The sequence below is a fragment of the Hyalella azteca genome, unplaced genomic scaffold (genome assembly GCF_000764305.2).
Source record: "Hyalella azteca isolate HAZT.00-mixed unplaced genomic scaffold, Hazt_2.0.2 contig8696, whole genome shotgun sequence".
Taxonomy (NCBI): Eukaryota; Metazoa; Arthropoda; class Malacostraca; order Amphipoda; family Hyalellidae; genus Hyalella; species Hyalella azteca.
In genome coordinates this window covers 41,624-67,684 of record NW_025938782.1, presented here as the reverse complement: position 1 = coordinate 67,684, position 26,061 = coordinate 41,624, and the positions used below count along the sequence as shown (strand labels likewise).

General features: G+C 36.4%; 1 protein-coding gene across 1 annotated transcript in view; it reads left to right on the top strand.

The window, feature by feature from the left end:
- The window catches only part of LOC108671902 (homeotic protein proboscipedia), a 63,124-nt gene extending 60,514 nt beyond the window's left edge, over window positions 1-2,610 (top strand). The window contains exon 5 of the mRNA XM_018159498.2: window positions 379-2,610. Coding sequence (XP_018014987.2) covers window positions 379-2,190 — 1,812 coding nt within the window. The 3' untranslated portion in view covers window positions 2,191-2,610. The remainder of the gene's footprint in view (window positions 1-378) is intronic.
- The last annotated feature ends 23,451 nt before the right edge of the window (window positions 2,611-26,061 follow it).

The following is a 26,061-nucleotide window of genomic DNA, read 5'->3' as shown; positions in this document are numbered from 1 at the left end:
TTCGGTACACTTTTGTACCGAAAATTTTCTACGACTGTGAGTAATTTTTCCATGCAGTTAAAACTGTTTTAATGACTTGCAATATTTCAAAGACATTAACTGTAAGTCAAGCATGCCATATGATGGAAGATAAGATTGTTATTTGTGGAGGAGCTCGAATTTTATACCTACAACCATGGTTGAATTAATACTATTCAACCATGCCTACAACAATGTCCGCAGTTTATTAATGCATAAAAATAATTCAGAAGCTGTTATTTTCAGGGAATGAAGCAGTTATAGTTGAGTTGAAACTCAGTACTGTTTCTTGAAGTTTTTTCTTTTGATAATAACACTTAAGTGTAGAGAGTTGCGTGCTAAGTCAAATTTTATTCACAGGTTAAAGTCTGGTTCCAAAATCGCCGTATGAAGCACAAGCGGCAAGTTCTGACGAAACCAGACGACGGACCAGACAAGAAGAACTCTGGTGACATCACTCGACGATCCGAAGATTCTTCAAATAACAACAACAACAACTCGAAGTCTTCTCCCTCTTCTCCGGACAGCATGTGCTCGTCAGACGTGAAGAAAGAGGAGAGCAATGACAGCATGAATACCACATCCTCTATGACCCCAAACCTGCTCACAAATGGGGCTATTCTTTCCCTCACGGGGCCTGGGTCCCTAGGTGTCCCCGGGGTGTTAAACACTCCTCCCAGCAGCGCCCCTTGCAGCTCTTCCTTGGAGTCACTCAACGTGAAAGCTGAGGAAGGGAACCTAAGGCTGGCGCAGATTTCAGGTCCGTTTTCTTTGGAGACGGCGTCTATGAAAGAGAACCTTAGTCCTCGCAGTTCCCCTCTTCCTCCACCTCCCCCAGCCTCATCCCCGGCTGCTCCCTCGTCCGCGTCCACCTCCCCAGCTTCCTCTAGACCGAACCAACGCACTCCAAATCCCCAATCAGTTTCATCCAATTCTCGGGCACCGTGTTACAATAATGCTCCCCCTAATATAGGCAGAGGTTCTCAACGAAACGTAAGTTACACAGCTTCTTACACGGTCGACAGCCCTCTGGGCAGAGGCTACAGTGCATCAAGCATGGGCTACAGAAACACCTGGGGAAATTCCGAGCAGAAATGGACCACAAGAGGAACCCCTCCGCAATATATGGCGTCTGCGGGGTCACCGCGCCATGGTACGCCTAACAATTACGACTATTCCACCATGCAGCCTCATCAGCAGGGCAGGGGCACCAGCGTTCAGCAACAACCGCAGCAACATCAGCAGATGTACAGCAATAGTTTCTACTCTATGGAGGAGTATAATTACAACAGACAGTACTATAATAACAATCTGATGTGTCCGGAAGGGTATAATTACACTTACCCAAACGGAATGTATTGCGGCAACGTGTACAATAATTGTTCGGACGCGCAACAGTATTACGACCAGCAGCAGTACGCGTTGTCTCAAGGGTACGATCCAGAAAAAGCGGGTATGGTTGGCAGTCCAGGAAGCCTACCACAAAACGGTACCTCAGTTCAGCCGCATGCTCAAGGAGTCCCGCAGGCGAGCATGAACCCATACTATGGTTGTTCTCCTGGTGCCCAGTGCGGACAAGACCTCTCCAGCTACCATGACTACCACGCCAACATGCCCATGCAACACGAATCCGATATCAATTTCGCAAGCTTTAATTTCTTCGAGCAAGGAGGAGGACCTAATGGAACTGGCGCTAATTCTACCGTTTCAACTTTGCCTGCTGGTGCGAACCCTGGAGTAGTTGCAACAAACGTTGTGGGCGTTAATCCAGGTGTTACAGGGCCTGGCGTTATCACTGGAGGTGTAATTATTGGGCCAAACACAGCGTTAGTTCCGGAATCTTCAGTGATACCGTCATCAGTTAACATGATACCTACAAGAAACAATTGTGTAAATACCATCTCTGGCGGAACAGGATGCGTTGTAGGTAATAATGGAGGTAATTGTGCAAGCATCGTGGCCAGCCCCACAACTCAGCCTCCTTCGGGTAACCCGAGTGGTATAGGTAGTAACACTGGTACCAACTCAAGTAATATTATTAATGGTACAGTTAGTGGTGCAAATTCAAACTCACCCCCAAACGTGCCCAGCGAGAACAGCAATTCTTCAGACTTTAATTTCCTTTCAAATCTAGCTAATGATTTTGCGCCTGAATATTATCAGCTTAGCTAACGCATTTTCCTGGGGAAATGGGCAAAGAAATGTATATGCGGACTTTCCATCTGAGAAACCTTGGGAGCTGCCAACCGAATAATTTTGCTAAATTACTTTATTGATTTGCATAAACACCCTAGCAAAATTATTATCGGAAAAAATGTGAAAGAATGTACAGATCTGCATCATCGACGCCACCTAAATCTGAAAATATTTAAGCGCTTACTATATTTTTGAACTATACTCCTAATTTGGTAAAACAAGAGACTATTTCTTTTTATCATTGGTATAACTTCAATGAAAAATCAATATATAGCCTCTCAGTGTTATTAGCTTCCTTGTGCAGACCTTTTGGGATTTTGATTTGCACCATCGAAAAACCATTTTCATTGGCTACCATCAAAAACTATTTTCATTGGCTATCTTCAAAAACCATTTTCATTGCTACCATCAAAAACCATTTGCATTGGCTANTCAACCTTGAAACAATTTCTTAAATGGTTTCATTTGTAAAAAGAAAAACCACATTGTTAATTTTTTTTCATTTGCCTTCATAATCCAGTAATTATTTTGACCATTCGATCTATCTGCATTTAAGCTTTCTAAACTGCGGCAGTGCACACCTAATATTATTAGTGAATAGACCCCTTAACGAACCTGTGTGTATTAGATCCGATGGTGCTGTAGGTATTTGTTCAAATTTAAGCTCTTAAACTGTTCATATGACTGTATGCATTTTATTTGTGCTTATTTATTCCGAATTAAAATATCACAAATACAAATTGTCGACTTGTTTACGGGTGAACAGTTTCCACGTTTCCGGCAAACATTTGGTAACTTTCATACGTCATGAATTTCTGTTCTAATTTGCTAATTTTTAATCTTATTGACTGACGAAAGTAAACATAAGCGCGAACATTCAGTAATGATTGAAGTAATGTTTTTACCCATTGTAGGAAAGAAGAGAGGCCCTGCATTTTTTAGCTCCAAATGTTACGCATTTACTAACATAAGAACAGCATTTTTTTTCATTTATATCTTGTTTCTTAACAGTAATTAATTAATAGAATTTATTGCGGAAATTTCAACCAACTGTACAATTTTCTTAAAAAAATCATTAACTTTGCTTGTGACACGATCAGTTTTGTTTCGATTTTTGTTGTGTTTCACTCCTGTAAATATCAGTGGAAAATTCGCTATTCGTTGTATAAATAGCTAGTCTGTCCTGTCTGTATATGTATGAGATTATTGTAAGCGATATTGGCTGTTAGAACAGCTCTGTACAAATCCCCGAGAATACATAATATATGATGAATTACGGGATAATGTGAACCGATTGATGTTTTATCGATGTAGGAAATACGGGAAAACTTTAATCGAAAGCAAGAATGCACATATGTTGCTTTAATAATTACTTCGATGGGTTGTTTGACATGGGCAGTGAAAATTTGGTCATAATTTTTGCCACCTCTCGACGCTTGAAATTACGTAAATTACCTTGAATATTGAGAAAATTTGGAACGTCTACGTGCGATCAACAGGATAATTATGTAAGAAAATCGAAATTATTAATATTCAATGAAGTATTCGATATTTTCTCCAATCTTTTCGAAGAGAAATGAATTGGCGGTAACACGCTGTATTGAAATTTGTATGGATTGGATGTATCTTACACCTATTTATTTCTGTCCCAGTTTATTGAAATATCAAGTTGAAAAATAATTTTTCTAATTACCAACTGTAAACGCAATCATAACTCGCAGAAATTTAAGTAAATTCACACAAATTCAACAGTTATAATAACTAAAGATACTTAATTTATTTACATATAATAACTGGAGATACGAGTAGTGTGAACTGTTCACAATTAATTTGAGAGAAATCTAATATTATGACTAGTTGCACTGCATCGTTAAGTGGAATTGCTTAAGTTAACAGCATTCTATATCAGTTGTTGCATATTGGTAATTAGAAGAGAACTTGAAGCCCAAAATAGATGAAAATGCAACCATTACAGTTCTTTCGAATCAACAATTATTTATCAATGTGTTCTGGGAGGAAGCAGTGGAGTTATTCATATCAACAGAATACAATTGCAGAAAGGTACCAACTTTTTTTTAATTATACGTATGCTAAGGAAGCAAAGTTTCTTGAAATTTCCTGAAAAAGTAGATATGGAAGTGGTGGCTGTATCCATATCAGTAGTGCGTTCCATGTTTTCACGTATGCGATGACAGAGATGCACTTCAGTATTGTTCGATCATTGAATATAGAGAGATCCTAAAGCTGTTTTATTTTAGTCCTTTATCGGAAAATTCGATTACATAAAACAGCAACAGTAATTATACGAAAGGTACGGAGCTGGAACTAATTAAGCTATGATTTTTGTTTTCTTTATATCCCTTTTCATTGGGAATCTAGTATGGATACCAATTTTTCTGAAAAACATGAATCTTTCATTTGAATTCCGAGAGTTTAAACTGTTTAACACCTGTAACTCGCAAATTTTGATGCACAAGAGATTGGTAAAATAATTTCATTTTCTGGGCCTCTCAACTTCAACACTGTAAATTTCTTTACAGTGATTAAAAAAATATTGGCTGTAAGTGTCTTTAGCAGCCAAGTAACTTTTTTAATCGTGAGTAAAATTTGGCCCATTAACCCGGTGCCAACATTCTTCCAATGTCATTAATAATAATATTTCAAAAATACGTTCACGATGTAATGAAAGCTCGTCATGAATTGCCTTATTCGTCGTAATAAAATAGACTATCAACAATATATGATTATTATTTATTTCTATATTCAAGCAAATTTTTTGACGCGCTGAAATTATTTTTGACATTTTATCGTTTTTAGCGCATTTTCTCATTTATGAAAAAAATGCACTATTGAGCTCGCCATGTCCGTCTGTCCGTCCGTCTGTCCGTCCGTCTGTCCGTCCGTCTGTCTATCCATCTGTCTGTCCGTCCGTGATTTCACGTTTTCGTCGACGGGAAAATGCGCTCTCTGTCACTCACTGCACTTAGTACTGAGTTATATTTTTCATAAAATTATTTTAATTAATTTTTTATGCTCTGTAAATCTTTTCAGGCAGATTATTTACTACTTCCTCTCTGAGGCCAGAGTTACTTAAATCTATCAACTAATTACCGTGGACTTTCTGTTTCAAGGTTCTTCGTGAAACAGGCGAAATCACAAAGCACGAATAATAATAGAATCAAACTCAGCTAGAATAGAAGAGATAAATTTGCGTGAGAGTGTATGCAATATTTAGAAATAATTATTATGAATGCATTCATGCTGCTCGATCATGTCGTTAAAATGAATCTCAACGTCTGTATAAAATAAAAGACCAATATTGAAATTAATTATATTCAAAAAGGCTGTCTTGAACTCAACCTTACCTAATCAAATACCAGAAGCATGACAAAATAATGCTTATTGCTAGAGTTTTTATGTGCCGACGTACCGAAGCAAGCGAGTAGAAGGGAAATTCATTGTAGTTTAGAATTAAAGTTTGACCGGTTAATGAACAAAATTGAATGCCACGTGACATGATTAAAAAATATAACTCAGTATTCACTGCAGTGAGTGAAAGAGAACGCATTTTCTCGTCGACGAGAACGTGTTCACTGACGGACAGACAGACAGACGGACGGACGGACATGACAAGCATAATAGTTAATTTTTTCCATAAATGAGAAAATGTGCTAAAAAGTCACCGTAAACGAATTGAATTAACTGTCATTAATTGCATACATAAATAGTTGACCTAAACTTACATCTTGTCGCTTATTAGTACAGCTACCGATTTGTAATAATTGGAATTGTCCTACAGTAGCTAATTTTTTGGTACGAGCGGCACGAACTGAAATCCAAAATGTATTTTTGGAGAAACCCAGAGCTACAACTGCCTCAATTCATAGCATTTGTATCCTACTAGTTCCATGTGATATTTCAATCGAAATATAAAACTTTCGAATTCGACAAAAATGCTGATATAATGGCCATTTATTTATGTTATTGTTCTGTGATGGGTTAAAGGATATATTTGCTTAATATTCATCAAGTGACCCAAGTTCCAATATCTACAGTAATAACTTTTAATGTCCATATCTACAAGGGAGAAAAGCCCCCTAGGATTTATCATAACAGAGACGTTGTTTACCAGAACTTCTATTGGAAAGAATTATAAACTAAAATTCTACGAGACAAATGAAGAAATTATCTCTAATAAATGTATAAATTTTTTAGCATTATCATACATTTACTAATTCCATTTCAAAGATCAGTGAATTTTTCATACATCTATTACTAATTAGAAAAGTTCAAATGTGCAGTAAAAAACATGCAACTATCTTGACATGTTTCTTAAGCATGACGTAATATTATATCGTAAACACAAATTCAGTGCAATAATTTTTTTTAACCATTACACACGTTTCGTACGTGCGGACAGATTCCTGTTTGAAAATAGATTTAAAGCTCGTCGTCAAGCGGTGAATTAAAGAACTTCTAAGCATAACATCATTCTACAATGATAAAATTTCACACGCTCTTCGCATACGCAGATTTATACCACGCGCCAAACAATTGCAAAATAACAAATGTAGAACTGGTTGAGACAGCTTTGCGACAGCTTAGAATCTTCAAATGGAAATTCAAAGTTAGAGATACCCGTGTATTCGTTGACTGAGTTAACATTTTACATTTCTAAAGCAGCGATAATAATTAAAGACGCTCCATTATAACGGTAAATGCCTGTTTATAGAGCTTCAGTCAGTAATATTTGTCAGTAATGAAAAGTCTTTAACGAAATATCGATTCTGAACCCCCCTGATGTCACTTTAACAAATGAGTATCTAGATGTGTGGACATCCCTTTTTGTCTAATTTTTTTAACTAGTCATATGGTTCCAGTTGCATTCATAGTACAAAATTTTATTCATCTTGCTCTTAATAAAAGAAAGTTGAAAATTGCATAATCCGCGCACAGCACGTGGCGCCACCTCGCTGTGATCCCGCCAACTACTTTTATGAAGTTTTCTATCGCAGTCCTCGGTTCAAAATCAGTCCTCAGAAAACGATACATTTTCATTTGAGGAGGGACTGAAGTTTATTTTATTCTAGATCGTAAAAAATTCTTGAATAAAAATGTTTATTTAGCTTATCCCTAATGCAACTACAAATTAATTTGCGGTTTTGAACAAGTTTATAATATTATGGATTTGTTTTGCAAATAATTGAAACTGCTAATTTTCTGCGGTGGCTGCATCTTCAAAACGCACCAGCGATGCAACATTTTAGTCGATATTAAAAATTTAACACATAGTCCGAATATTTACAGAGGTCTCAAAATAGGTAGAGAATGAACGGTGATACGACTTTGTCCCTGAAATTAACTTTTGCGCGAGCATTGGGACTGATTACTTTCTTATTTGAAATCATCTAAATCTGCAGTCTAAAAATAATTGTGATTTGTCACTAGCCATTTCGATCCATAACATAAGCATAAAAAACATTCTTCCATATAAACCACAAAAACGCCATTCCAAGCTAATTTATTTGCCAAACTCATGTTCACTCAATCATTCTTTGAAGGCGTTCTACCGCTATTTTTAATATCAATAAAATCACATTGAATTCATTTGTACAGCTGTACGTACTAGAAGAATCTTTAACCAAACATCAAGTCACTTGAATGTTTTTCTGGATAATTCAAGGCAAAGGTAAGGATTCCGTGCAAAGAGTTACCTGAGAAATTATTTTAATACATTAATACTGTTTTTAATCAATTTTATAACCAAATTTTGGGGCATTCATAACTAATGCCACAAAACGAGTTATTCCATTGAACTGGCGACAAATATACATGTTAGGACTTATTTATCAACTGCCAAGGCTCTGTACAAATCATAGTTGCCCACAGGGTTGCTAGATGGTCTTTTTCCCGGATTTTTTCGGACAAATTACGCGATTTAGTTTTTTTTTTCAATTGCGTTGGTTGGCTAAAATTTATGATGGTGGTACTCAATACATAAATTTTGAAAAGTTTAAAAAAATTTAATTTTATACCGAAACCTAAAAATATACTGGTATATATGAGAAGCTATTACAGTATATTATATTATATATATTAGCAGTTCATGTCTATAAAGAGCTCAATGACCTCCATCATTATATGATGGATCATCCAAGGAACAAATTAAGGCAAGTCACGGCATTATCGCCATGTCAAAACACTCGTTATGTCTAATGGCTTTCCGTAGCACAGAAATACAAGGATGTTGTGCTACACTTCGTCGTTATTAGGAGTCTCTCCCCTTCAGTTGGGAATTGTTCATGAAATGTATTGTTTTCCGAGAGCACTGAAATGATGAAAGAAACACTGTGTTTTCTTGCGACAAAAACTTCTGTTTTATTGTTATGGACTCACTTTATGATTGCGCTTGATACTTTTCATCTAACTCATGATAAAATAGTTAAAGCAGATTTATTCCATTTATTGATGCACCCTAGACATAATTTTATGTTTCCTTTATTTTAATTATTTTTATCGAAGATATACCTGCTTCTATTAATTGTATGCTTTTTTCGACGCACGATATTATTAATGGTTCTCTTGAAACCTACATTTTAGTGCTGCTTTTTATATTTCAAAACCTAGATAGTGTATGAACATTCATAGCTTTGAACTTTCAGCAATGTATAAACACAATATAAATATATAAACACAAGCACATTGTGTACTATCATTTATTTATTATTTGCTAACTAAATGCAATCTGGAAACATCTCCCTTTCCTCAAATATTATATTCTTACCTATAATTACTGGTATTGAGAGCTAAAACATTGAAAATTCAAAACCTCTTCAATGAATGAAGAATGTAATCCTTACTGAATGGAAATGCATAAATAAATGAAACCATCTCTCTAAGTTTTATTAATGTCACATATTTGAGTTGTTCACCTCTTCTCTATTGACTTTCTACGATGAGGTTATACTGACTGATGAATGCTTGTTTTGTATTCATTGAAATAAGTCATTTTTTCCTAAATAAAATTACAAAATCATTTTCGGTTTAGATCTTGAAACTTTCTTAGTTCAACCTTTAATACGAAACATATGCGAACTATCATTCATGATTCATCGAATGAAAAATTGTCATGTTTCATCACACTGAAACTATCAGCCTCCAAACAATCTAATTTGCAACATAATTTGGTGAATACATCAGACCCCAGAATTGGTTTTAATTAATGCCGGAATTTATTAATGGTTACTGAAAATTTCCTAAAATCTTGGATTTGCCAAGATTCATTGCAGAGACGCTGCTGATGAATCATTCATCAATTAACTATTTTTTATGACGAACAATCTGGTGAGATAAATAATAAAAAAAAAATAGGAAGATTCAGTTTGAGCGTTTCCAAAGTATAGCGTCCGCATTCCGTGGACTTTATTGCCTAGTTACAGTTAACTAACAAAAGCTCACGCAATTTCTGTCGAACAAAAAGAATTTCCTCTGCCAATTATTTTAACTCTACACTCAATTCGTGGACTTACTTGAGTATCGGGTGTGCTCCGTTCGACTCGTAAATTTGTATTCATATCCTAATCGTTGGTGATGTTAATACATTTAATAATTATTTTTCGTGAGTGAAATAAACATCGCAAAAATTATGGCTGATTTCTATCAAATAAGCCATAAGTTTCTGTCACGTTAGATTAGTACAGCAGTAATGATCCGTAACATCCTTAAAATATTATGAGTTTGATCCACACTTTTGTTCATGTATAAAAGTAATAACTTACTTTCTTTTGTCCTTTTTCCTATGCATGTGATCTAAAAACTCAATTCCAAGCCCAATTAAGCATCAGAATTATAAGGTAAGTTCTGTACAAATTTCAAATCATTTACCGCCTTCTGTTTTGGTTCGTATTTTTCAAGTCATTTCAATTAAAGAAATAGAGTTGAAAACGCCTACTAAAAACCCACGTACGTGTTTTTTTAAAAAACTCTGATAAATTATCATGACTTTATAAGTTTATTATGAGTATTTTTTGAAATGGTTCAAAATGAGCATATTACCCCAAGAAAGAGATTAGTTTATGGCCGAGTAGCCTGAGAAGACTTGAGTGACAAGAGAAGCCAGTAATGAAAAACCTATACCTCATGAATATATTTTATATCCGCCTGCAAATCATGACTGTCCATGTCTCTTGAACGTATTTACATAAAACAGAAAATTTTATATTGCTTATTACGTGCCTTCCAGATTTGCAATGATCCCAAGTTGAAAGGACGCCTAAAATGTCTGAAATTTAGGATGTGCTCATTGCAGCATCGTGTGACATAATAACCTAACTTGACTGTCAGGACTCTACTATCAACTATTGACTGATGGATTCATCCATCATAATTTAATACTGCAAGTGTTGAACCTCGCAATTGTTTTATTTAATCAGATGTCACTAAATCGATTCAGTACTTAGCATACTACCAAAGTAGGTAACAAATGGTTCTATATTTTGAGTATTTTTTTTACCGTGATAATAGAGATGCAGTAATTATACTAATGGAGTTCTCGCCACCTTGTCATTTAGTTCATGGAGGTCCAGCATGAATTTAACGAGCAGTGATGCATATTTAGTTTTTATTGTGAACCAATAGCTTTTATTACGAAGCTCCTATTCATAGTCTCAATCTCTGTGTCAATCTGAATCACGATCGAAACGATTTACGAATAAAATTAATTTTCTGTAGTTCAGTTAAAAAAAACAAATTTCATCTCGTTACGCGTATCATTAGAAATCCTTTCCCATCCATGTAAATATTTCTGATAACCAAATTTTGTAAATATTTCAGTCATTCTTTGGTGCTGTTAAATATTAAAATTTTCGAGAACATCCCTATTTATCAATAACTATTTCTCAACCACTGACGGGGTGATGGAAACGACTAAATTTTTTTGTCGAGCTAGGTGTCGACTATATAAAAAATGTAAAATTTAATTCAACATTTTCATTTTTCACAACAACCGTTTCCTCTGCTATCAACAGAGCTGTGGCTAACAAAAATTCAGTTCAAGCTAGCGATGCGATAGAATCGCTTATCTACTGATCCATTCGAGGTAAGCGTGATATTTTTTAGACAAGTTTGTTCTTAGACAAAATTATAAACGGAGCTCAACAGAAATAATGCGATCACAAGAAGATTCCGTTACGATTTAACCCCAGAAAACATGTGAATTTCTCTGTGTAATAAATGAATGAAAGCAACATTGCTTCTCAAGCTAAGAATGAAAGTAAAATGTAACGAAGAGCGCTGCTGTTCAATAATAGGAAAAACTCAATTTAACCCGAGGATACTAAGGGTTCATCGCTTTATGAGCGAAGAATAATAGAAACTTACAACGAAGAGTGCTGCTGTGCAGCAATATTAAGGCACTCGCTTTAATCTCAAGAAAGATGTGAATATACTACTGTAGTAAACTAAGGATAATGAAATAGCTTTCTAAGCGAAGAATAACAGCAACGTATAACGTGGATCGCTGCTGTTCAGTAATATAAAGAACTCGATTAAACCTCAAGCAACATGTTAATATCCATCTATAATGAATTATGGATAAATTCGGCGAAAATTGCATTGTAAGCGAAGAATAACAGCAACGTATAACGTGGATCGCTGCTGTTCAGTAATATTAAGGCACTCGCTTTAATCTCAAGAAACATCTGAATATACAACTTCAATAAACTAAGGATAACAAAATTGTTATCTAAGCGAAGAATAACAGCAACGTATAACGTGGATCGCTGCTGTTCAGTAATATTAAGGAATTTGCTTTAATCTCATGAAACATGTGAATAAACAACTGTAGTAAACTAATGACAATAAAATTGTTATCTAAGCGAAGAATAAGAGTAACGTATAACGTGGATCGCTGCTGTTCAGTAATAGGAAGAAACTCGCTTTAATCTCAAGAAACGTGAATATACAACTGTAATAAACTAAGGATAACAAAATTGTTTTCTAAGCGAAGAATAACAGCAACGTATAACGCGGATCGCTGCTGTTCAGTAATAGGAAGAAACTCGGCTCGGGCGCGGCGGTGGGAAGGCCGAAACCCCGACGCCCGGCGCTTCCCGGTGCCACGGCCGGTGATGGATCGGCGCTGGTGAAAGAGACACAAAATTGGATACACTGAGGGAAACTAGAGTGGCAGAGCTTGGCCTCTCGGATCAGCGCAGCAGGCCCACTCACAATGAGATTTCGGTTGGAGGCTGCGAAGTTGCACTCCAGAATGTATATATGCAATGAACATTATGAAATCGGTCTTGAAAATTTTTTAGTTAAGTGGACCAAAAATTTTTGTCCTTATAGTTCTATGTTTCAGAATTTTCTCAGCATATTACTAGATTAAAATCAAAGAGGGATACTGATATACTAGAAATTGTGAACGTTGTTTTGTAGATCAAATTTATATTTAATTTTCACATATTTCATAAGCAGCAAATAATTCCTTCGAAATAAACTTTTATTATCTATCTCATATGCAATTAAAGCCACGGAATTCATACATCGAGCACATTAAGACATTAGCCACAATATTTTAGTCAGAAAAAGTCAAAAATCACTCTGCAAAAAAATATTTCTGCTGGTATTAAAATATTTAGGGACAAAAGACGACCCACCAAATTCTACACATAAATTTTCAAACGAATGTGAATAAAAATATGGAAATCGATTCTTTTCATCTAATGAGTTAACAATGGATAACAACAAAATGTACTTGAAACTATTGGGAAATGGACATTGCGAGTATTAGAATAATTTTTCGCATGACCTTTCAAGCTCATGGCTTGTTAAAGTTGTGGGGAATCGTTTAACATTTTATGGTACATCAAGCTGTGAACTGTGAAATGAGCTAGAACATATCATAAGCGCAGATTTACTTATGAAATTTAACGACGTTCTGACCAAAACTTTTAAGATCATAATGAAGCAGAAGAACGAATTCGGCCAAGAAACCGCTGATCTTGACTCACGAACGTAAAAGGCTATAAGCACGATGCTCTCGTGTCATGAACAATTATTACAATAGACACGCAGATCACGAATCAATAACGTATAAACCTTCAAATTGTTAACCAAACAAACAGGCTTTGAATAATTTACTGATGAAACCGCAGATCGTCAAACATAAACAAGCAGATGCTGACGCTTGAACTTTTGAACACGCATATTAGTAGCTGTAAACGAACACATTTTGACTCATGAACGTGGAAACACGCAGATCGGGACTCACAAACATAGATAAAGGCCACAACAGAAGAAAGAAACTCTGGGTTTGTTACAAGGCAGCGACTGGGCGCAAAAGGCCGCTGTTTCGGGGGCGGATGCAGCGTCGGTCTCCCTGCTCGGCGTATGATGGATCTGTTCGAGCGATGATCGCCGGAACTCTAGGCCTATAGTTCCACTCTAGGCCTACACAAATAATGAACAAAAACCAGGAATTTTGTCTATTGAGCAGTTCCCGAAAATTAGACATAAATTGGAATCTGCCTAATAGACAAAATTCCAGGTAAAGGCATGTAGTATTGGACACATATGATGTTGTAATTCACGAAACCAAAAGTTATGAATGAGATTTGTAATTGTAGATTAGTCAAAAGTAAGGAGAATGTCGACATTATCGTAGTGTGCACAACAGACATGAGAATGGTTTTACTTTAAAACTACAAAAAGAGCAAATGTAACTGGCAAAATTAGACAAACTGTTTTTTCGGCGTTAGATTAACAAATGCAAAAGCTTAGGTTTTTGCGACAATTGTGCACGGGAAAATGATTTTCAAGGCGTTACCACGTATGCAATCCACAAGTTTAAGACGAAGTTTTACGTTTGAATCTTTTGCTTCATGTTGACTCTTTGGACAGGACGTTGCCTCTCCGTGATGTTTGAATGGAATCTTCAACAGTATCTTTGCATAAATAAATTGTGATGAAGAGACAAACTTTTTCAGTAGTTATTGACAATGTTCGAGCAATGGAAGAGTTAGTGTTCGTATCATTACCGTTCATAGCGTTAATGTTTGTAGCGCTGCTGTTTGCAGTGCTCTACTGTTCCCCTTCCCACTCTAAGAAACTCATTTCTGACGTGACCGTATACGATGTCTTTAGCAGTTGCTTATTATTATATTTTAATAATAATCATCGTAAGATAAAAAATCATATAATGTAAGCCGTCACATGTTATATGTCTACATGAAAATGGAAAAACCTCCATTACGCGAGACAAATTTCCTGCACATGAAGTCGATCAGTGATTAGAGTCGGAAAAACATACGGAAGTTGACAGTTAAAAAAATCTTCTAACTTCCTGTCGAGTGAACGAAGAATATAAACGTTACCACGTATGCAATCCACAAGTTTAAGACGAAGTTTTACGTTTGAATCTTTTGCTTCATGTTGACTCTTTGGACAGGACGTTGCCTCTCCGTGATGTTTGAATGGAATTTTCAACAATATCTTTGCATAAATAATTTGTGATGAAGAGACAAATTTTTTCAGTAGTTATTGACAACATTCAAGCAATGGAAGAGTTAGTGTTCGTATCATTACAGTTCATAGCGTTAATGTTTGTAGCGCTGCAGTTTGCATTGCTATACTGTTCCCCTTTCCACTCTAAGAAATTCATTTCTGACATGACCGCATCCGATGTCTTTAGCAGTTGCTGATATATTTTAATTATAATCATCGTAAGATTAAAGAAATTTTTTCATATAATGTAAGCCGTCACATTTTATTTGTCTACATGAAAATGGAAAAAGCTTCATTACGCGAGACAAATTTCCTGCTCATGAAGTCGATCAGTGATTAGAGTCGGAAAAACATACGGAAGTTGACAGTTAAAAAAATCTTCTAACTTCCTGTCGAGTGAACGAAGAATATAAAAACTTTTATCATTAACGTGATCGTAACCGTCTTGAAATGACGTGCTCATGATGTCATTGATAATGACGAAAATATAACAAATACACAGTATACAAATATGGCTACAAACATACTGTGTATAACAATAGCCATGAAGCAGATACCGCACTTCATTAGACTAAGAACGAGAATTTCCTAAGAATTTACTTCACTGATATATTGGATTTCATAATCAAGACTTAGTCATACAATGACTGATTCTTGTTATATGATTTTTTGGAATATTTTTCCCTAAATTTTATTAGCCTTGAATCTCTGTAGCCGATGGCTTCATTTACTTCCACTTAACGCTATCATCAACTGAATTTTTGGCCATCAATACCGATTCCTCAACTGAATCAACAAAATCTGTAGTGTATCGTATGTAAATAATACTCTGAGTAATTAACTAGGCTGAATTCATATCAAAATAAACATTATGTGCCAAAATGGATATTTTATAAAGATGCTTATAATAATCAACTTGTATTGAATATGGATGAATTTTGATTTTCCACGGCGGAGTCATAAATATAGCTTCAACCTTTTACTGATTCTCAAAAACTACGCTACGAATATTCCAAACATTTTCAACATTTTCATCTTCAGATTATGAAATATTTTTGGGATCGTGCGTGCTGTTCAACTATATTGCTGTAGGCAGCAGCACACTCAGCACCCAGCAGCAGCACACTCAGCACCCAGCAGCAGCATACTCAGCACCAGGCAGCAGCACCCTCAGCACCCAGCAGCAGCACACTCAGCACACTCAGCAGCTGTGGAGGCCCTCTAGGTGATCAGTTTGCGCCGTGACATGAGCGGCTGCGACGTCGCTCACCAGAAGCCGGCGCTGCACTTCTCGTCCTGCCGTGCAAAATTTCCTTATAAACTGAAAATTACCAACAAATTTTAATCCAATGAAATGTAATCCTGGGATATTATAGCTACATTTCAATACTGTGAAAATTTATTTTCAATTTATATATTTCTAATTCTATTTCAAATCTAGAATTAAGGTTGCTTCGGTGATAATACTTTCGTGATTTAGATCATTTGCAGCCAAACTGCAGAGTTCTAGGTCTTCTGTTATGATCCGATTAGCCTGTACATAGTAGAAAGATTTTTTACCAGTTCAATATGGCACCGAGAATGTCAAATCTAAGGAGATATAAGAGAGACATTTTAGAGTCTTCTCTCGAAATTAGAGTTCTTGTTATGAAACTGCTTGAATCAATCTAAGTTCTATTAAACTTTTAGACAACTTGCCAGCAGGCAGAAATATTAATAACGCTAACTGCATAAGTGTTTACTTCCTTTTAATGATGATGCAATCAGAGTCATGAATGCACTAGTTAAACATCCCAATATGTATATTAAACTTCGATTTTTAAACTCATGACAGCTTGATTACAGATTATTGGTTGTTAATAATATTTTTTCTCTAATGAACATAGACTTAAATTTTGCTCGTGATCATACGAGTATAAATTAAAAAGTAATCGTTCATGATCATTTTGAATTTATAACAGTGCAGTATCACTCTGTAAATGTACTGGGAAACTCTTTCGCACTTACAGAGAATAAGCGCGCTTGGTGTCATTTGTTGACCGCAAACTTTGTTATATTTCGCACCGTATTTTGAAATGGATTTTTTCTAGCACTTGCGGTTGCCTTGCGCAAACGTCCAGGAGCTTTGCCTCTATGAGACTCAAAGACTTGGCTCTTCTGGTCCAGTGATTTGTGTTTGGTGATGTTGCGAGGTGTTTACATTCCCCAACTGCTGGGTCATGCCTCCCACGCTCAACGGAGAATGTCCCCACACTAGCTGCCCCTCTTTAAAAAAAATTGCCAAAAAATGTCACCTCGCTCTGACCCTCTTAAAAAACTCGCCAGAGAATGTTCCTTCACTAACGGCCCCTCTTTAAAAAAATTGCCAAATATTGTCCCCTCACTAGCTGCCCCTCTTTAAAAAATTTGCCAAATATTGTCACCTCACTAGCTGCCCCTCTTTAAAAAAATTGCCAAATATTGTCACCTCACTAGCTGCCCCTCTTTAAAAAAATTGCCAAATAATGTCCCCTCACTAGCTGCCCCTCTATTAAAAAGTAGCCAAATAATGTCCTCTCACTAGCTGCCCTCTTCAAAAAATTGCCAGAAATTTTCCCCTCACTAGCTGCCCTTCTTTAAAAAAATTGCCAAAAAATGTCACCTCACTAGCTGCCCCTCTTTAAAAATATTGCCAAATAATGTCCCCTCACTAGCAGCTCCTCTTTAAAAAAATCGTTAGAGAATGTCTCCTCACTAGCTGCCCCTCTTTAAAAAAATAGCTCCTGGATCCACTATGAACGAAGGAAATTGCGGCGAAAAAAATGTGCTCCTGGAACTAAGAAAAAATGCGACGGAATAAATTATTTGATGGCCAATATTTTCCGTGAACAAACTTGTTAATAATGATTTGGCCAAGCATTGTACTCGCTTCCCTTTTGACACGAGGTGTAAATCAACAGTACAATTATTACTTAATATTCTCCTGAATATATTACATATAGATTTCAATGCAATAATATCCTAATCACGGAAATTGAAATTATTGGTTCCAAAAGATTATATTCTTAAAGATTCATACAAACTTGGTTCAATAATTTAAATCTTATACCAATTGTGAGTGTCTATGTTTATCCGAATGCCCTCAGACTCACTAATCCACAAATAATCGACACCAAAGATTACGCATCTTTACTATCGGTACATTGTTTTATTGCCAAAGATATACTATTGCTCGTTCGTTTCATTGTCTTGAACTTTCTAGCTGTCCGTAGTACACCATAACCGTTCAATCTTAGGCACTGTGATGCTAAGCTTCAAGTTCTACGATGAATAATTGTATCGGTAGACACTAATTTTCTTGTCTCCCCATGGATCGTGAATTTTCTTCTGAAACCTTATTTTTACTTAAACCACTTTATTTTTACTTAAACCAAACACGTTTTAATGAAGGGCTCTACCCTAAATATACAAATTTCTTACTTACAGTATTAGTATACTTATACTTTCCTAACTGGAGCGTGTGTTCCTCAAAATGCAGAATTTAACGTTGTCGCTTATACTAATATCGTTAGTGAGCAAAATCTACAGCATTACGTTGCTGGTAAATTAATTTATTATTTTGTCCTGCATATTACACAGAATTCGGAGGATCATTTACCCTGTCACACATTATACGCATCTAGACATTTCTCCCACACTGTGTGTACATTTTTCATTGAAAATTTCTGGCCATGCAAGCGGGCCATTTACACCAATTTAACAAACTACAATGTACTAATGGGATAAATATTGCATTAAAATCTGCGGCGTTTGTGTAATTCATTTTAAATTTTTATGATGAATAATCTTGAAACTACAACCAATATCACCCAACATTATATTGCCCAACATCATCTAGATTACAAGTTCGAAGTGATCATGCTTGTATCTACGACTTTTAGTTGATAAGATTACGTTGATCAAATTCCCTCTTACTGCAAGAAATTCAATAATTCAAGAACTCTGAGGGATGATTTCAGGAACTTTTCAAATCCCATCAATCGAAGAAGCGTTCGCCGGCCTCAACAAAATCTACTTTTTCTCGGGCAGCCTTTATTTCATGGGGCAAATTCTCCCTGATGCGGCATCAGTGTCCCTTTATTTGAAAGAAACAGTCAGGCATTTTTTTGAGCCTTAAGACCGTTGAACGATGCTTGTTTGTTCTTCATAGCCCAGTTAATTGTGCTAGTTGTTTGAGGAGTAAGTGAACTTAGCGCAGCAAGTGAATGTAGCCAGGAGTCGGTTCGTGTTTGATGGAGGCCAAAGTCAAACAGGGACAAACACTGACGGAGTTAAACACGATACACATCTAACACCGGCTCGTATGCTCACCACACAACCAAGATGGCACCCTGTAATGAATCACGTGTGTACTCACAAACACACACGGCGACAAAAAAAAGATCTGATGTGTTAGGCAACAGATGTGTGCTTCGTCCAACATCGTCCTGGCCTACGAATAGCTTTAAATAAATCTCTACAGTACACCATTTGTTATATTGTTCTTAGTTTGCATGAATGTTGATCAAAAAGTAGGTGTTTTGGCGTGTTTTGACGTACAAAAAGTAATTGACGTGGATATACATTTAAATCTGCAGCGATTCCAATATATGTTGATTCACATGACCTCTAAGGGGCATAGGCGAATCATGGCTATGACCAATCAACACGAGCATAAAAAGTAATGATTGTCTGCAAATCATAATTAATTAGTCATAATAATTGCATTAGTCAATAAATACTACTTTCTATTTACCGAATACTATTTTAGCAATGAAATTTTAGTTGCCATCAATGTTTAGTCGCTCCGAGATTCGTCGCATTTTCGTACCAGCAGCTAAATCAATGAATGCAAGTATTCCACATTCAGTGCGGCTGCCGTCAAATTTATGACTCACTTTCACAAATTCCGTACCGTAAATAACGTTACAAAATTTCTTAATTCCATCAAAATAGAAAATGTAATTTCTATACCGCTATCTTATCTTCTGTTCTTCAAGGTCTTACAAATTGGAATCCCAGTTCATCGCATTGCATCAAAACTTCATGTGCATTAATTGAGTAGACGCCTTTTCATATTATTTTGGGTGATTATACGCGTATCAGATTACCGTCTTGCCTTAGCCTTTAAAATTGTAAGCCATCATTAAATTCATGGTATTCTCTCTTCCATTATGCTTTGTCCATTAATTTACTTGATTGGTTTAAGATCTATGGGGATATTATATAATCATACATTTATAACATTTTACGATATTTTATTATTGATAGATACTGATAAGTTATTGCTATAATCTCACAGAACCTGTTGAAATAATCACAACGCCTGCCTTCGAATGATTAAAACATCAACATTGAAAACCAATTAGGAGTTTCGGTTCACTGCATGCCAAGCGAAATTTTATTAAATAAGTTTTTAGTGAGTTAGTTTCTCAGTGTTAACGCAGACAACTTTCTACTCGGCAAATAGGAGATGATGAGTACTTTTAGTTATTCAAGAAAAACGACCCATCCGTATCAAAAGGTTAAATTCGTTTACCAGCGAAATAATTTTTTTTTAATTTACCAGCTAAAATAATTTCATGTAACTTAAGTTTATTATCCTTAGTATTTTCTCTTCCCTGAAACATCCCTGAATTTTCAGGAGCATCAATTCAAACAAACAACATTCGTGCAGCTAAAGAAATTCTTTGTTTTGATACCGGCTTCATCTAAGGTTTAATTAAGAGGAAGGTCGTAATTAGCTGTCTTGGAGAGCTCGCAGCCACGAACGCTATCGGCAGCGACAGCCCCGAAGAGATCGATCAGGCCTGTGTGGCGCGCCACAATTGCTTCTGTTCTTCGGCTCAATTTTTTCCTCCAATATCAGTCTAGGTAACAAGAACTCAGACGAGTCTCTGCGAGTAATAATTCAGGAAAATTGGTAAACCACTTGAATATATCTGTGAGATGATAGTAAAAGATTCTTGCCATGGCGCACCACAATTGCTTCTGTTCTTCGGCACAATTTTTCCCCTCGAGTTCAGTCGAGGTAACAAGAACTCAGTCGAGTCTCTGAGTGTAAAAATTCAGGAAAATTTGTAAACCACTTGAATATATCTGAGTTCAGCGAGGTAAAGGATTCTTGTCATTGCGCAGCGCAATGGTTGCTATTCTTCGATATAATTTTTTTCTCCGAGATCAGTCGAGGTAACAAGAACTCAGGCGAGTCTTTGAGTGTAATTATTCAGTAAATCGAGGTAACAAGAACTCAGACGAGTCTCTGAGTGTAATAATTAAGGAAAATTAGCAAAACCACTTGAATATATCTGAGTTATAAGATTAGGAAGACATGAGTAAGGAATTCATGTCATTGCATGGATCATTGATGTGTCATGACAGCATCGGCTTTTTATTAGCCATGCTGTCTCTCTTTTAATCCAATAATTAAACTTGGATTAACATCTTAGCTGAAGATATCTTTCATGCCTGGTTTCCCATCCACACAAAGTTATTTTCACTCGGACTAGAATAAATTTAAAGGTTTGAAATCTAATTTTTTGAACAAATGATTTTTCCTCATCGCAGTTTTTTGCCCGCGTCCTGAATTTAATCTTTACAATTTATTTTTTCACGAAAATTTTCATCTTACCTTATATTGTTATTTGATATCATGATAATTCAATGACAGATTACCTGTAAAAAATCCAAGTAAAAATATTCAATCTGAACACAATATAGTTGAGCCTGTTATCGGGTAATCACACTATTTATGTGCGTATCTTCTGATAGATTTTTCGATTTAGTTTCCAGCTCATTGTATCATTTTTCGAATGTGAATAAGAGAACCAAATCATAGAATTCAGTCTCTGCACAATTAATTACTGTTCCCCTTCTACTGCATCGTGAATAGCCCTCGCACCTGGGCCAGCGAAGGTCTAATTTAATTAGCAAGCTGAGGTCGTCGTCGAGCGTTCCTAATAAATTGGATGGAGTCAACGCGTGACACATACAAGCCGTCGCGTGAGGCAGACTCTTGTGAATAATTCTTGGATCTATTCCCAGTATCTGCTGGAGTTTAGAGGGTTCGAAACTCATGGAAGGCAAAAAAGTTTTGTTTGCCGATCCATCGACGAATATGGATCTTCAAGATATAATAAATATACTGGAAATAAGAGAAGAGAAGATTAATTCAAAGTTCATGCAGAATACTAGGTGAAAATGAAAATTTAGAATTACCTGGATATTTAAAGGTTATTTTGACGATCCCTGCATGCCATATATACGTGCTCATGGAATACCCTTCATGTGCGGGCGAACCTAACTATTGAAAGTATCACTGACATCAAATAAGCTCATGATTTATACGGAATAAGTAAAAATCTCAGATACCAAGTCGGTATTTAAACACGTTGAATGAAGAAGGCTATTTTGAATTCAATACTGTTTGAGCTGGTGTGTATTTTTTATTTTTATTTTATTTTATTTATTATTATTTATTATTTATTTTTTATTCTATTTTTTTATTTTATTTATTTATTTTGTTGCCATATTTTATGGCAACAGCCACTCAGTTGCAAGAAAGTGTGAACAAGACGAAGGTTAAGGTAACCTACGTGCACACAAGTAGGAATTTATACTCCATTGAACATTCAAAAGGATTTTAGCATTTATAATTTGCCAGTGGCTTTCGTAAGTTATTTAATGATCTAAATATTACTTAGGAATTGCTTTAATTGTATTACATATTTGCGTTATTCATAGTCAACCAAGCTTCAACATGATCTACAAAAGAACAATGGCTCTGCTGCAAAAATTCAACGGTTGTAAAATCGTCGAATTCTAAATCAAAAATCATAAAATAACGACAAGAGAATTTCCTAAAAAAACTTCGAGAATTTTTTTGCACCTGAAACGCAAATTGATTATTGACATTGGTATACCTCCAACATTATTATATTATACGTATTTTTTATACCTCTAACAATTTAACAACATTATGCCTCTAAAATAATATACTAATATACCCTTAATATTATTCGCGTTCAGCCGCTATAAATCGTGAATATTCTCCTCGTAATTTATTTTTCCGTCGACACAACGTACAGGTAATGAAATCTTCCTGTACACTTTAAATTCGTGCCTCTTTGGAATCTATCCAAGCATTGGGTTTCCTTAACAATGAAAGAAGGAAAATATTTCTCTATAGAGGTTAATTACATGAACTAAAAACAAGCTTTGAAAATTCTTTGATGCTACCGAGCTTATTATTTGAAATGGCTATGACCTGGTGATACTCATCATGATATTACGTTTATCTATATTAAAATCAAGTTATTAGAAACCTCCAAGGCTAGCTAGTAATCTGTTTCAAGAGATATAGAGTAGAGTAACAATATATAATTGTAAATTGGGACCACATCAATCAAATTGTTGAAGATTAAAAGTAGTTGAAGATTAAGAAGTTCGAGCTTGTAGGACTTTAAAAAGCTACTGGGTTTTGCGCTTATAATAGCACATGAATGATCGCGCTGAATTTCTATCTAATTTGGAAAGACGAAAGCTTCGTAGTCAAATGATGGCAGAATTTTTTCTTCAAAAATGTTACACAAGACTTTCAAATGTTGAACTTAAACAATTAATTGCTCATTATTTTTGTGATACAACAATTAAATATAATTTAATCCAGTTTAAGGAGAGGAAAACATGAACTTCACCAAGCAATTTACAATCTTTGATGCTCATAATCCCGAACGCTTGAGGTGGTAAAATTCATTCGATGCCCAATAAGTTCCTGAAGTTTGTTCTCTGAAACTCTCAACTCCAATGAATGTAGCGAACCTCCCAGTTGATTCTTACATGATGGATGACCTGAGTGTTCCGAATCATGATGGATAACACCAAGGATAGCTAAGATCTTGATGGATAACGAGGATAGCTAGTCTGGATGATGGATAAGTACAGGGGACGTGTTCGCACCAAGACCAATTCAATTTCACCCTGATGCAGTGGGTGTTAAAAGCTGGCCTAAGTCAACTTTAGTAGGACGATGGAGATGAGTTTCCTATAAGGACGACAACTCAAGCTTGCAGTTTAGAATTTGCCATCCACCATAGCCTGCGTTCAAAATATTACTTAGTGCATATAATTATCTTGAATGATATGTACATATATTAGCGTACTTTATAAAGATCACATTTCTAATTTTATCAAACCTCCCTAATTTGATATTAATTTAATCTATTAATATAAACCATTTGCATTAGATAATGGGACACGGTGCAATTTCGAATCTTCAAGCTGGAATAGAATTATTCTATCAATATTTTCCTTGAAGACATGTTAACTAATGGATTCTCCAGAGTGATCTTCATTTCTGCAACAACATATAAAATAACTTAATTAGAAACAGGAGTCTGGTTTCGTTATTCATGAATTATAGAACGTATTTTAGTTTTCAAATTGATTGATTCCCGGAGATCCAGAATCGAGCAGACTCAAATTGGATTCAGCCAAATTGTTCAGAAAAATTACTGCCATTAACCGCTAAACTTTGAAAGTTAGTAAACATATTCTACTTATTCCATGACTTGAGAATGATAATGAAACGTAAGTTTTTTGCTGCATGTTTGAATGCCATTCCGCCCGTCATCAAGCAATATGTCTCTTCTCTATTTACTTATTTCTTTAACTAAATGTAGTTGCTCCATAATAAAATTACCGTATATAAAACATGAAGCTTCTCTATACCTTTATTGAAAAGGTAAAGAAGCTCAAAAATACAAAAAAAATATAACTCAGTACTCACAGCAGTGAGTGACAGAGCGCATTTTCTCGTCGACGAAAACTTGAGGCCACGGACAGACGGACGGACGGACAGACAGACAGACGGACATGGCGAGCACTATAGTGCATTTTTTCCATAAATGAGAAAATGCGCTAAAAAGAAGCTTTATTTTGTATTTTTTCTTTCTTTAATAACTATAAAAATCAATCGTTTAGATATACAGTAAATATCCGATCACCAAAGAATTGAAACTTTAGTTCTCGCAGCTTGAAACGAAATTAAAAGTTGTTCATTCCACAATTGATTCATTTCACATACTCTTCGATCATGTCCATTCATCGTAATATTGCCTTCCGTCCTCGCTCGTTCTTCTTAAGTCCCAGTGCCTTATTTCCTGACTGGCAGGCGGCCGAGCTTCAAATGAAAGACAATCTAAGCATTGTAGCAACAGCCAGTCGGCGCACACATGGCCGATCCATCACCCGCCTGGACGGCTCTGCTGTTTAGTGAACGCGGCGACGACACTCGGACGCCGAGAAATTCGGCCCCGAATTGGCCATGCCCGGTCCCCGCATGTGGTTCATGTTGCCGGCCCGTCCCAACGGCCAAAAATTGGGCCCCGACTTGGCCATGCCCGGTCCCCGCATGTGGTTCATGTGGCCAGCCCGTCCACCCGACTTGGCCGTGCCCGGTCCCCGCATGTAGTTCATGTGGCAAGCACGTACCAACAGCCACAAATTCGGCCCCGACTTGGCCGTGCCCGGTCCCCGCATGTAGTTCATGTGGCAAGCACGTACCAACAGCCACAAATTCAGCCCCGACTTGGCCGTGCCCGGTCCCCGCATGTGGTTCATGTGGCAAGCACGTACCAACGGCCACAAATTCGGCCCCGACTTGGCCGTGCCCGGTCCCTGCATGCTTGCAGGGACCGGGCTGCATGCTTGCAGGGACCCGTCTTGTCCGTGCCCGGTCCCCGCATAAAGTTCATATGGTCAGCTCGTAGCAACGGCCGCATATTCAGCTCCCACTTGGCCATGCCCGGTCCGAGAATATTGTTCATGTGACCGGATCGTACTAACGGCAAATATTTTGCTCTGACTTGACCGTGCCTGGACCCTGAATGCGGCTCACGTAGTCGACTCACGGCCACATGACCAACGGGCAAATATCAAGGTCCAATATTCGAATATGTATTGAATAATTTTAGAGAATTTCGTGTAATGAATGCAATATTCATAAAAGTGTGCCTATTGGTTGCGTTAGCCCTACCCAGGGTCCGTATGCGGCCGGCTAACAGCTATGCACCAACTGGCAAATATGAGGAATTAAATTTACATTAGAGAATTCTATGTATTTAATAAAATTTTGTTACAGCGAGAGTTTTGGTTTATTTCGTGATGAGTGACCAAGTTTTGTTTTATTTTAGTTTTGGTTTATTTCGTGATGAGCATTCGAATACATCGAATTTCATACATTTGATCGCTCTTTGTGGCCGTAATTGTTGGCATTTATGCTCAAAGTACGAAAAGAATACTTTGGTTTATAGATTAATTTATAAA